Here is a 13,918-nt window from a genome sequence, read left to right as displayed (position 1 = left end):
CACTCACTCAAATACAATAGAATAAAAAATATAAAAACTCACCACTATTACCCATCTGAAAATCTCACCAACTACTTTTTTTAACATAAAAAAAAAAAAATTGAAACCCATGTTCTTGCAGTGGTTTAAGTAATTATACCATTTTAATGCCTTGTTGTCTGTTTTTTGAGTTATGAAAATCTCATTCTCAAGGTCAAAAGGTTTGATCTGAGTAAGAAATTGTGTCTTGGATTTTGTTGTTTAGTTAAATAGTTCAAAATTATACATTTTTACTGGTTTTGATCAATTTTTTGTTTGGTAAAATTTTTTATAAATATTTTTAGATTTAAAATACATTTATAATTTTTTATTTATAAATAATATTTTTTAAAATTAGTAAAAATATACAATTTTAAATTGGTTTACAATATACAAGATATTAAAATACTAATAATTACATAATAGGTACTAAATTATTTTTTAGACAAATAATAGGATACTCAAATTAATATATTTTCTTGTTTTAAATGTTTTTTGACAAAACTGTCATAGAATTTTCAGTTTGAAAACTGACCCCTTATCAAACAAAGTGTTTAATGCATGAGTTGTGTGTGTGTGTTTAACATTTAGAAATACAGTAAAACAAAATTGAATGTTATACCTAAATTTAACATGTGAAATCCAATAACACCAAGTCATCAACCACCATCTATCTACCTTCAATAAATGTCCACAAAGTCTCAACCTTTTAAAATTTATTTAAAAGGCTGGGCTTAGAGTGTTAAACCAACACATCATCTTGATGCAAATATTTGGACTTTATTGGAAATAAAAAAGATAATAATGACTTAAAATAGTGGATAAACTTGAGAGAAAAGCTTCTTCCTTTTTCTCTTTTTTTAACTTTTGCCTTAGCTGGTGGTGTGTTGTAGTGTGAGAGGTTAAAGTAAAAGTTGGTTTTGGTTTGTGTTTTTGGCTTTAAGTTACAGGTAAAATAAATAGTAATTCATTGAACCATAATTAGTAGAAAAATCCAACACAAAACTAATTAATTGAACCAACTTCAGTGCATCAAGACTTGGCAACCCCACTAACCAATACCAAACATACTTTTTTTTCTTTTTCTTCTTCTTCTTCTATTTATCAACATTATTTGGCTTTTCAACGAAAACGACATCCCATTAAGTTATTCATTTGGGCTAGTTTAACAAGCAATACAACAATTAAAAAATGATTTAAAAAAACCCAAAACCAGAAAAAAAAAAAAAAAAAAAAAAAAGTGTTGGAAAAGGGGATGCAATTGCTTCTTCCACCACAGTTAAATTTTAAAAAAAAAAAAAAAAAAAAAAAAGTCCTTCTTGCTTAATCCTTATCTCTGAAATTAAATATTATTTGTCTCAATCACAGTCACAAATTCAATTCTCTCTTTTGGTGGTAAATCATCATATGCGTCAAGCTCAAGCACAAAGCTTACCATGTCGGTTCTCTTTAATTCCATCACTTGCGTATCTAACAAGCAATCCATCGGAAAGGAATTTTATTTTAATTTTTTTTCTTACTCGGATCGGAACTTTCATCAAACACCTAGTATTCTCTAGCCGCAGAAACAAGCACTAGAGGGTATATTCGTAATTTTGTGCTAAGGTGCGACGATGGTCACGTGCCCGGCACGCTAACTCAAGACACGTGGCGGTATATTAGAGCAGTATGACCTGCTACAGTCGGTGATCACCACGCGCCCCCAAAGTATCCCGTTTCCACCATATATAATGGGTCGGCCTTTTCATTTTCGCGCACTAAATAAAAATCGTGCGATATTATTGTTCCGTTAAATTCAGAGCGAGCGAGCGAGCCCGAGAAACCAACAACAAAAAAAAAAAAACTAAGAAAACCCTAATTTTTTTTATTTGAATCTGAGAAACCCTAATTTTGATTTTGCAAGTATTTTTCGAGTTTGGAGATGATGGTTATGCAAAATATGGTGGTGGAGGCGGAGATCATATGCCCCCAGACCAGCAGCATCCCGGTGCTCGACAAGTACCATCTGCGTGTTCCTGAGCAAGAACTCGCTGAATTGTCCTCCTCTCCGCCACCGGCTTCTGATGTCGCTACCTTGGAATCGGTAGGTCTTTTTTTTTTTTTCCTCTTTTTCTTCTTCTCTCCCGATTTTTATGTTTTTTTTTCTTGATTTGAAAATGTTTTTCTTGCTGAGATTTTGTAGTTTAGAGTTCGTAGATTTTTTGAAAAATTCACTTGGGTGTCTCTTAGAATTAGATTTCGGTGGAGAGCAATAAGTGGGTCTTGGGTTTTGATTTCTTTAGGCGGTGATGATGGTTTACTATTCCTTTTGGAAAAAAAGAAGTTTTCGTTAACTTCGGGATTATATTTCGAATAAGTGATAAGATTTGAATTGGTATGAACTGTACACGCTTTCCATGTTTACTTTGTGATTTGATCCTTTACCCCTTGATTTCTACGTGCATGATCAGATTTTGGAAATATGTCTTAGTAATGCTAGGTTTACGTTTAGGGGCTGGAAGATACTTTACAGGTTTTTTTTATCTTTTTGATCTATAATTAGATTTTTTTTTAATGTATATTTCCTTCCATTGGTATTTCTATACATGGAAGTCAAGGAAGAACTTTTTTATACTTGATAAATTACTATAATAGATTACAGGGTCTTGAGGACAGGGGGAAAATTGGTTCTTAATTAATAAATTGGAGATATACCACAACAAAATTTGATTTCTTGTTATACTGTAGAAGTTTTTGTTTATTTGTTTAATTTTTTCTTATTTATGAAACTGGATGGACGGATTTTGATACACCTGAGATATAACATAACTTACTTTGGGCTGTTTCATTAGGTTGCTAGTTGCTCGGACGCTATTCAAGGCGATGTTGTTGAGACTTCTATAGTCAAGTTTGTTCCAAATATTCGTTCAGGTAGTCATGCTGACATTGGACCAAGAGATTCCATGGATGATGAACACATCCGAATTGATGATCTATCTGGCCACCTGGGATCTTTTCGTTGTCCAATGCCAAGTGCTTTTTATGCAGTGTTTGACGGACATGGAGGTCCTGAAGCAGCTGCATACATCAAGAGGAATGCTATGAGATTATTTTTCGAAGATTCTGAGTTGCCACAGACGACAGACATCGATGATGTTTTCTTAAGCGATTTGGAAAATTCTCATAGGAAAGCATTTTTGCTTGCAGACCTTGCGTTGGCTGAAGAGAGTAGTGTTAACAATTCGTGTGGAACCACAGCATTGACTGCCTTGCTACTTGGATGCCACTTGCTAGTTGCAAATGCAGGTGACTGTCGAGCAGTACTTTGTAAGAATGGAAAGGCAGTTGAGATGTCTCAAGATCATAAGCCTTCCTACTTGCCCGAACGCAAACGAATTGAAGAGTTGGGTGGTTATATTGATGATGGTTATCTTAATGGTTACCTATCAGTTACAAGAGCTTTAGGGGACTGGGACATGAAATCCCCACTTGGCTCATCATCTCCACTCATTGCGGAGCCTGATGTTCAACAGATCATGTTAACAGAAGATGATGAATTTTTGATCATTGGCTGCGATGGAATTTGGGATGTTATGTCGAGCCAATCCGCAGTTAGTCTTGTCCGACGCGGGCTGAGGAGACACGATGATCCAGAGCAGTGTGCTAGGGATCTCGTCAGAGAAGCATTACTACTAAACACATCAGATAATCTCACCGCCATAGTCATCTGCTTTTCTTCTCCCTCTCGAGTATATGAGCCAGCTCCTCGACGACCAAGGTTTAGACCCTGCAATCTTTCTGACGATGCCAGAAGAAGGTTGAAAAGCCTGCTAGAAGGCAATTAAATGTCAAGCTAAAAAATTAGGAGCCAATTGAATGTGTGTGAATACATATTTTTGTTATTACAGATATTCTTTCTACGAGGAATTATATCTGTCTGTTTGTGGCCGTTTCAGATGATGCAAGAAAAAACGGTCATCAGTTTTGAGTAGAGAGTAGAATAAAAATCTAGGCTTCTCCAATCTAAAGTGTTGGGTATAATTTAGACTGTTGAGTATGTTAACCTGTTGGAAACTGATTCTTTTCATTAGCAGATTGGATTTTCATGGGCATGGCCATGGCCTTGACCTTGTGGTCCCACCATTTCTGTTACATTATAAATTTTTCTTGTAAGATTTCTACTTCTGAGAGTTTGGTTTCGTTGCGGGTGTATATTACCATATTGGTATCAATATTATTGAATTTCCATTGTTCTTCAATTTCATTTTTATGGATTGGGTTTATTTGGTTCAAAGTAGCACCTGTTTGTGTGTATGTCAGTTATCTCCTGATTGGACTGAATTTAGCTAGAGACAATAACCTTATCATCGTTATCTTGGGTACAAATGCTCCTAACACCAAACAAGGGAATGGTAGTGTGTGTAAGGCTACCATTTTCTTGGATTCTGATAATACAAAAAATATATATTATCTATTTTGGTGGGGGAGAATAAAAAATGTACAATTGTTTTTGCTGTAATCTTGTGCTTAATGTTTGAAAGTTGCCATATACAACCTGTTATATTCTCTAATCAACGGTTTAAATTAAATCATAAATCCCATAAAAACAAAAGGAAAATTGGATTGCTTTGGTGTGGTTTGGTTTCCTAGCATTTCCAAAGTCAATATATGGAAGGTGAGATTATACCAAACCTAATCAATTACATAAATATTCTCATCCAACGGCTCTGATCACATCTTACAAAAGTCAATTGTCCAGGTTGTAACAACCGAGTGGAGGACCAGGAAAATACCCTGTACCAAAGCACACCAGATTACTGGTGTGGTGTGGTCTAGAAATCAAAATAGTCGCAGACAATACCCACTGAGAAAAAAGAAAAAAGAGTAAAGCGGAGGAAGAACTTGATCGAACAATCTTCAAGAAAAAAAAAATGGCTTTGGCAAGCTTGGCAAGAAGAAAGGGTTACCTCCTCTCTAGAACCTTCTCCAACCAGACCTCCGAAGCTCTCAGGTACTCGCTTTCTCTTACCTCCTTCTCCAGGGGTTTTGCCTCTTCGGGATCTGATGAGAGCGATGTAGTGGTCATCGGCGGTGGTCCTGGCGGTTACGTGGCCGCAATCAAGGCCGCTCAGCTTGGACTCAAGACCACCTGCATCGAGAAGCGTGGGACTCTCGGAGGTACTTGCCTTAACGTTGGCTGCATACCCTCAAAGGTATTTGCTTTTATTGCTCGCTCTACTCTTTTTTTTTTCCGGGTAATATTTGTTAATTTTTCTCCTAATTCATCATCGTTTTAACATTTGCTCATTATGTCAATTGTATTTCATTAGGTTTTGTTATTAATCTAGTGTTGGAGGAAAATCGTGAAACTTTTGAAAGAAAAAAAAACGAAAATAGTTTTGAGTGTGATGTAGATTGAATTTTTGTGTACACAACATGAATGAGGATTTCTGATGTTGGTATAACTAAATGGTATGTATTTGAAATGGAAAAGGTTCGCTTAAATATCTTAATGCTTCATGTAACGAAATGGAGGGAGAAGATGGTAAAACAAAATAAAAATTGAGCTTATAGTTCATAAATAGATGTTTTTTTTTTTGTTTTTGCAATGATATTTGAGTTGTGATGGGAAAAAAAATTATATTTTTTTAAATTTGTTGGTTCTTTTCTTATTTTAGGCACTTCTTCATTCCTCCCATATGTACCATGAAGCTCTGCATTCTTTTGCTAACCATGGAGTGAAGATTGCTTCTGTTGAAGTTGATTTACCTGCCATGATGGGTCAGAAGGATAAAGCTGTTTCTAACCTCACCCGAGGTATTGAAGGCTTATTCAAGAAGAATAAGGTGACCTATGTCAAAGGGTATGGTAAATTAATCTCCCCCTCGGAAGTTTCTGTAGACACCATAGATGGTGGGAATACCATTGTCAAAGGAAAGAATATTATTGTTGCTACTGGTTCTGATGTAAAGTCTTTACCTGGCATTACTATTGATGAGGAGAGAATTGTCTCATCAACTGGAGCTTTGGCTTTGAAAGAAATCCCCAAGAAACTTGTTGTCATTGGAGCTGGATACATTGGCCTGGAGATGGGTTCTGTATGGGGCCGACTTGGCTCTGAGATAACTGTTGTTGAGTTCGCCTCAGAAATTGTCCCCTCCATGGATGGAGAAATTCGCAAACAATTTCAGCGTTCCCTTGAGAAGCAAGGGATGAAATTTAAGCTTAACACTAAGGTTGTTGGAGTTGACACTTCTAGTGGTGGTGTGAAGCTGACACTTGAACCAGCAGCTGGGGGTGAACAGACCACTCTTGATGCTGATGTTGTTCTTGTATCTGCTGGTAGAACCCCATTCACATCTGGTCTTGGTCTGGACAAGATAGGAGTTGAAACTGACAAGGGAGGAAGAATTCTAGTTAATGAGCGATTTGCAACGAATGTGCCTGGTGTGTTTGCTATTGGGGATGTCATTCCAGGGCCAATGTTAGCCCACAAGGCAGAGGAGGATGGAGTTGCTTGTGTAGAGTTCATTGCTGGTAAGGTTGGTCATGTGGACTACGACAAGGTCCCTGGTGTCGTTTACACTCATCCCGAGGTTGCATCGGTGGGAAAGACCGAGGAGCAGGTGAAGGCACTTGGTGTTGAATACCGTGTTGGAAAATTCCCCTTCCTAGCTAACAGCAGGGCCAAAGCAATTGATGATGCTGAAGGACTCGTGAAGGTTTTGGCTGAGAAGGAAACTGACAAGATTTTGGGAGTTCACATAATGGCCCCAAATGCTGGAGAGCTCATTCATGAAGCAGCAATAGCCTTGCAGTACGATGCATCTAGTGAAGACATTGCTCGTGTTTGCCATGCACACCCGACAATGAGTGAGGCATTGAAGGAGGCAGCCATGGCTACCTATGACAAACCCATTCACATGTAGATCTTAGAGAAAGCAATTACTTCTTTATTCTTGTGATTTTTGTTCTGGAATTTTGGAAGTGACTTGCCAAAACTTTCCATCTTCAAGTTTATTTCTCCTGTTATTATAGCTGCCAGATCAAGTTCAAGTGCTTGAATACAAATTTGTTTTGTTAATTTCCCCTGGGGCCAAGATGACGAAATAACTTTGTATGCTGTTTTTCATCCGAATGTTAATAACAACATAAGAGAAGAGTATGTTGAGCTCTACTAATTGGTCTGTGCATAGTTTATTACTGCATCAGGAACCGCAATTACCTTATTTATTTTTATACATTGAAATCTTGGTCATATAGGCATCAATTATCTATTAATAAAGACCCACTATAATCCATCAAATTTAAATAAATAAATAAGCTAAGAATTACCAAAAAAAAAAAGGACTAATAGAGAGTAGTAGAGGGGTGGTAATGTATTATTAGATTCCTTCCATACAAAAAATATATATGAAGATATACGCCAAAAGTGAATGGAACCGTATTTTCATTCATGAGGTAGCAATTAATGTCTGATCTTTGTTCACAAGGAACAAACGACCAACCAATTTAAAGGACATAAATAATGTGCGTTTGTACAATTACGCCTCTTCTCTTCTCTCCTCTCTTCGCTTAGACTGAGGATCCTCTAATCTGTTGGAAACACCTTAAACTACACACCTCATGAAAATGCATAATATTTGCCTTCAAGAAAATCAAGCTTTCCAAATGGAAATAGTGAGCGAAGTCAAAATACCATGCAGTTATGGCTCTTCAGTCCTCCCTCATATCTGGCTTTCTCTTGGCTTGCACAGCCAATCGTGCATCTCTTTCCCGCTCGAACTCCCTGTAATCTGTTCGCTGCAAGAATGAAACTCTATCCAGATACTGATTAGAACTCTTCTTATAAGCGTCCAATTCATCTTCCAATCCTTTATTTTCTTCTTTGAACTCTCCCCAATCCATTTTAGTCTTGTCCAGCACGCTCAGTTTTTGTTTCTTCTTAATTTGCTCGAGGACAGCATCAACAGCAGAAGGTGCACTAACTTTGGTCTTTTCCAACGCCTCCTTTGAGTCAGCATCAACAAGCTTCTTAACTTCGATATCTTGACCTGCAAAGTCTCGAACCTCCATAATCTGTAAAGGGATAGAAACACAGAGCATGACAATCACATTCTTCACAAAATCAACAAAACATGCAAAAGACACACATTTAAAACTGGATAATAACAGTTTAACCATGGTTTTCAAAGAATGCAAGCAGCTCATGATAATGATGCATGTTATAAGTTCACAGTGGCATATTCCAATATTGGCTAGAAGTCAATGGCTGGGCTACATGCATACTAATATAGGGAACACCAAAACAAGTTAAATAATCAATAGATCTATGTTGATGTCCTTACCTCAACTTTTCCCTTGCCTGATGCAGAAGCTGCATTATCCTTAACTGCTGCAAGAGCAGCAGCCGCAATCCTCTTGGCATCGTCACTAGAGCTGTTGTCGGTGGTGCTAGGTTCTTTCTTTGGCACATCTTGCTTGGGGGAAACTGTCCCCTTTGGTGACAGGCCAAGAAAAGTCTTCCAATTCTAGGAAGCAATAATAAAGATTAAACGAAACCACCTTTTAAGTAATCCCGACACTGCCATTATTGATGGAAAGAAGTAAAAGTCCTTACAGTTGCTGACTTCTGTGAAGTTGTTTTCACAGTTTTTTTACAAGGCCTCTTTAACAAATCTTTCATTTCCTTATTAGAGAGTCCCTTATGCATTTGCTCCCACATAGCATCAACCCGAGCATTTTTCGCTACGATGAGGAAAATAAAATCATTACTTTTCCAGTCCCATTCATTTTGCTGATACTTACAGATATAGCTTCTATAGCATAAAAATAATGGGAATCACAAGCAATCTGATACTAAATGATCCTATATTCTTACCAATTTCTCTAGAGTTTGTCTCTGTGCTTGGAGTAGGCGCCGCATCAACGTGCTCAATTGATTTTCCATGCTCTTCACTAGAAGTACCTAAATCACAAGAGTTAAAACTTAAATTAATCATTTTATGTCAACAAACACAGAATCACCCTGCACACGAAGTCTGACTAGCTGATAAGTCTAGCACTGCATAATGACATAGCAAAAGAATCTAAATTTTTCCTTGTATCAAAGAGCACCCATAAATGATCCATAGACGCCAAAAACCTTCTTCTTTTTTCTCTTTAAAAAAAAAAGGTAATAAGCATTGTTCTGTAATGCACAAGAGATTTTGGCTTAGTTTTGTTCTAACAAACAGCACAAAAACTCAGGTATATAGGAACACGATAAGGATCAAAACTAAACAACTGAGCTTGATATCTAGAAACAATTCGTTGTCCCATGAACTGGGTAATGTAGCAAGATAATCACCTACATATCAAGACCAATAAAAAAAAGACAGAGCTTGACTTAGACTGGGTTTTTAGAGGAACAACAAAGGTTTATTTGGTGAGATTTCCTTAACTTTTATTTCTAAGCCATAGAACTAAGGAGATGAAGCAAATACATAACCCACTGATTTCCACAATTTTCCCAGGAAACAAACAACCATATTCAAAGGCATCACAACTTAATTATCAGAAGGAAATAAAGAAGGAAGAAAAATAAGTTATTGAAGAGAAATGGGTACCTAAAGCTGAAGCATCGACTCCATTGGAGGTGGCCATTGAAGCAGACGAAAGTACGGAAAGCTTCCAAGTGTTCCTGCTTTTGGGTATTAAAGAAGAAAAGGCTGAGTTCAAACCGACCTTGAATGGACCCTATGAGGCCCAAAATTTCCTCTCATATCTAAAACGGCGTCGTAAATCTCACAAACCTAACGTAGCTATTTTAAATGACAGTATAAAAATGATTTTAATAGAAATATTTGTCAGCCAACTAACTTTTTTAAAAAATTGTAAAACGATTTTTATTTTAAATTAATGTAAAAATATGCTGTTTGGTAATCATTAAAAAAAATAATTTTTTATTTAATTAATTAAAATTTTGACAATTAAACATAAAATAGTATTTGTTAATTTTATTTTTATTTATTTAAATTTTAAACAAAATTTATTAAATAAAAAATTCAATTTCAAAATTTTTTTAAACCATTTTCAACTTTTAATTTTTTTTCTTCTATTTTTCGAATCGACACCACATTTTATATTACTAAACAAAAATTAAAAATAAAAGTTATCAGACACATTTATTATTTTTTATTTTTAAAAATAAAAAATAATAATTATCAAACGTATTTTTATTTTTTTAAAATAAAGAAACAAAAAAAAATTAATATTTACATTTTTGTATTTAAAAAAATTTTAAATAAAAATTTTACCAAACACAATTTATATATTTAAACTTTTGTTTTTGAGAAGGGAACTTAAGTAATATTATTTTAAGTTTTTGACAAAAAAAAAAAGATATTTCCATTTAAGAAAAAAGTTACTCCAACCATACGATTCTCTATAAAGAAAATAATCTGATTTTTTAGAAAATAATATTCTCAATAACACTTGTACAGTTCGAATCCCAATGTCAAAAATAAAATAAAATAAATAAATAACACTTTCACAACACATTAATAAATGAAACAACCCAACTGAGCAGATTGGATGAGTTGACTAAATTTAGTTTAAAAAAAAATTGCTTCACTTTTCATTTGAAAAATATTAATAAATGAAACAAAAATAAATAATTATTTCAAAAAGAGAAGTTGTAGATAACTTATGGTTTATTTTATAATATGATTATTGTCGTTTAATTTTTTTTTTTTTTTTTGAGATATTGCTATTTTAATTTTTAAATATCAATAAACACATATATTATAAAAAAAATAGATCTTATTTTTCCTTTCAAGTAGTCGAATTGGTTAACTCGATGGACAAATGGGTTAGTAAATTTTGCTCCTAATTTATTTCATCAAGATCTGCAGCTGAATCCCTCTTACGTCATTTTTGTGATCTTTGTTGAGTTTTGGCGTTTCCCAATAAAATTGCTATGAAAATTTACCAATTCTATCTAAATATATCACTAAAATCTCATTTTATATATTTTACATCAAACAAATTACATAACTTATTTATATATTTCTTTACATTATTTAAATAATAAATCCTTAAACATTTTTATTAACTAAAATAATAAAAACTAATAAAATTAGATTTAGAAAGAAAGGAAAGTGAATAAAAAAATTGAAAAAAAATATTTAAAGTAGGTCTTAAAAATCTACAAATATAGAAAAGAAAATAATAAATATAAAAAAAACTTCATTTTAGATAATTAATTTAAAGGAATTATTGAATGGTAATTTTAACAATTTTCTCTATAATTATAGATAATTCTAGGAGTGTGCAGAAATCATCCAATCTAATTATAGCTGATCAATCTAATTATAACCAACTACCAAAAATTGGATATCCAATTATGATTGGATTAGATCGAATCGGACTTTGAATATCCAAATTGGATCATATCGGATTTTGAAAATTCAAATTGAATTTGATCGATTGTTTGATGATATATACAAAAATTCAATAAAACCGAAGTGATCTAATTGTATATGTATTTTTCATATATATATATATATATATATTTAGGATTATGCTTATAATTTATGTTGTATTTGTATAGTGGTGTATGATTTTAAATAAATTAGTCTTTCTATTTATAATATTATGATTTTTTGAAAAAATTAAGTTAAATAAATGCTTAAAAATATTGGCTGTATCCAATCCGATCAAATACATAAACAAGGGTACACATCCAATAGATAAAAATAATAAAATCCAATGGATAATTAGATCGGATTTGAGACATGTTAATTAGATTTGATCTGAGTATAATTGAAACGGATCAGAATGGCCTAAAAACATTGTATGTGACAGCCCTATAGAATTCTCACTTTTTAGAGAAGCTCTCCAGAATGCTCTTGTACAGAGTTTCAATCAACTTTAACAAGCTTCTTATCTTCTTGTACAGGCCTCTTCTCTGCCTAATTGCACCTTTATAAGTTTTTCTCTAGTTTTCAGACAACAGCATCAAAAACACATCTCTGATTCAAGATCTAGTGGTGTAAAAAGGGCACTCATCCTTAGAACTTAAATCAACAAAATCACTATGTATAAGTCAACTCATTTATATCTCCTTATCTTTAAATATAGATTTTGGATGTAGTGATGCTCTGTACTATTCTAATATAAATATATATAATACCCTTTTGGAAGTGGCTAATAATCAATCAAAAACCACTGGTAAAGATATGCATATCTTATCTTCTTCTCCAAAGAACTTGGGAAAATCAGGAAGAAGCATTAGGCCTATCTACCATCAAGAAAATGTAAGAACATTTAATTGGACATTATACGAAGAAAATTGGATTTTATTTAGTAAAATTAAATCAAGAGAAGGAAGCACAACTCAAATGGCATTCATATCAACCGGAAATACAAAAAGGCACCAAGATAACATTCACTTTCCATTATTGAAAAATCAAAAGTATTAGAGCAACATCATCATCATCATCATCAAGCCATCCACCAGAGATTTTTAGGGAAGAACTGTGGTGGGTTTGTAGTCAAAAACGACAACTTTGTCTAAGACTGAAAGGAACACATTTGCAAATTCGACATGGGCTGGATGAGCTACATACTCAGCAACACCCTCTGTGGTCTCAAAGGTTGACTCAAATATGTGAGTGAACCCCTGATGCAGGTTCTCAAAGCTCACATCTTTTCCCCTGTCAAACACAGACCCAGACTATATGAGATGATTTGGTATGTGGGCATTGAAAAAGTTTCAATCTTTTAAGTGATTACATCGATTTAGAGCAAGAATATGCTATAAAAATTAACATTTTGATTCGGATGATGAAAAGAATATCATTTTCTAGCCTCTTTAGCAAAATTGATCATTGTGGGTTTATTTGGAACTGAAAATGGCATTATAAGAAAGAGTGGGTAGAATCGAAAAGCACAAACCAGTGGAAGGATTTCATGGGTGGAATCAGATTGACGAGATTGGCATAGCCCTTGATAAGTTGTTCGATCTGGTCATCTGGGATTCCCTCTTTGAACTTTGCTAGCAATACATGCTTTACCACTCCCTTTGCTTCTTCCATTGCCGCAACTCTCTCTCTCTCTGTCTCTCCTCTCTCAAAATAAATAGAGGTAGGTGGGAGCTGGGAATGGAATCCATCTAAGTCAAATGTCATATTTTTTTAATTACCCAATAGTACAGAATAGTAATTCTAAAAAAATACTATTATAAATGGAAAGGTTTCTGTATTAAAAAAAATAAATAAATGGAAAGGTTTCAAAAAGAGTTTGTTGGTGGGCTTTTTTGGGTTCTCAATCGGGAATAGTTTTCGGCGCAATTTTTCTTTTATGATCAAGTATATTATAGTTATTTAGAACATTCTGCAAATTTTAAAAAAATTCTGAATAATTTACAGTACTGAAACAGGTTGTTGCACGCGTGACTAATTTTGTAATGCACGTGAAAAATAATATATTTGAACCTAGTTTTCGGTACTGTAAATTATTTGGAATTTTCTGAAAATTTGCAAGATGCTCTAAATAACTACAATATACACGATCATAAAAAAATCACGCCAAAAATTATTCACTGGTTGGAAATACAAAAGAGTCCCACCGATAGGCTCTTTTTTATACTAAATGAATATTTTTACAAAAGTTTTTTTTAATTATTTTCATAATAATAAAATGAGAAACACAACTTCATCGGCTAATTTAGCTTATTTGTTAGAATTATTTTGTAAAATTCAATCAAAAGACTTATTATATTGATAAATTAATTCTTGACATATATCAGGATGACAATTTTAATAAACGGGTCATAAACAGTTAATATGACATAAATATGGTAGTAAGATGACACTCACTTTCACCTCAATATAATTCCATTATTTATAAAACTTTACCTCCTTAACAAAATTTATTT

The 13,918-nt window shown here is 33.8% G+C and overlaps 4 protein-coding genes across 4 annotated transcripts; 2 read left to right on the top strand and 2 right to left on the bottom strand.

Annotated features, from left to right (window-relative positions):
- The first annotated feature begins 1,774 nt into the window (after nt 1–1,774).
- On the top strand, nt 1,775–4,256 carry LOC133819597 (probable protein phosphatase 2C 2). Its single transcript, XM_062252880.1, has 2 exons — nt 1,775–2,101; nt 2,850–4,256. Exons 1-2 carry the CDS (start codon nt 1,940–1,942, stop codon nt 3,840–3,842), a joined length of 1,155 nt encoding a protein of 384 aa, XP_062108864.1. The 5' UTR covers nt 1,775–1,939; the 3' UTR covers nt 3,843–4,256.
- A 581-nt stretch (nt 4,257–4,837) lies between these two features.
- On the top strand, nt 4,838–7,174 carry LOC133819596 (dihydrolipoyl dehydrogenase, mitochondrial). Its single transcript, XM_062252879.1, has 2 exons — nt 4,838–5,210; nt 5,676–7,174. The coding sequence occupies exons 1-2, from the start codon at nt 4,929–4,931 to the stop codon at nt 6,924–6,926; spliced, it is 1,533 nt and encodes a 510-aa protein (XP_062108863.1). The 5' UTR covers nt 4,838–4,928; the 3' UTR covers nt 6,927–7,174.
- A 174-nt stretch (nt 7,175–7,348) lies between these two features.
- Nucleotides 7,349–9,722, bottom strand: LOC133819599 (uncharacterized). The gene is made up of 5 exons (XM_062252881.1): nt 9,606–9,722; nt 8,879–8,965; nt 8,618–8,745; nt 8,346–8,528; nt 7,349–8,076 (listed from the first exon to the last, which is right to left on the bottom strand). Exons 1-5 carry the CDS (start codon nt 9,640–9,642, stop codon nt 7,714–7,716), a joined length of 798 nt encoding a protein of 265 aa, XP_062108865.1. The 5' UTR covers nt 9,643–9,722; the 3' UTR covers nt 7,349–7,713.
- Nucleotides 9,723–12,317: 2,595 nt separating this feature from the next.
- Nucleotides 12,318–13,137, bottom strand: LOC133819595 (stress-response A/B barrel domain-containing protein HS1). Its single transcript, XM_062252878.1, has 2 exons — nt 12,937–13,137; nt 12,318–12,695 (listed from the first exon to the last, which is right to left on the bottom strand). Exons 1-2 carry the CDS (start codon nt 13,074–13,076, stop codon nt 12,506–12,508), a joined length of 330 nt encoding a protein of 109 aa, XP_062108862.1. The 5' UTR covers nt 13,077–13,137; the 3' UTR covers nt 12,318–12,505.
- Nucleotides 13,138–13,918: the final 781 nt, after the last annotated feature.

The sequence above is a fragment of the Humulus lupulus genome, chromosome 2 (assembly GCF_963169125.1).
Source record: "Humulus lupulus chromosome 2, drHumLupu1.1, whole genome shotgun sequence".
Lineage (NCBI taxonomy): Eukaryota > Viridiplantae > Streptophyta > Magnoliopsida > Rosales > Cannabaceae > Humulus > Humulus lupulus.
The sequence above is the reverse complement of the archived record's forward strand: the minus strand, read 5'-3'. Positions and strand labels throughout refer to the sequence as shown.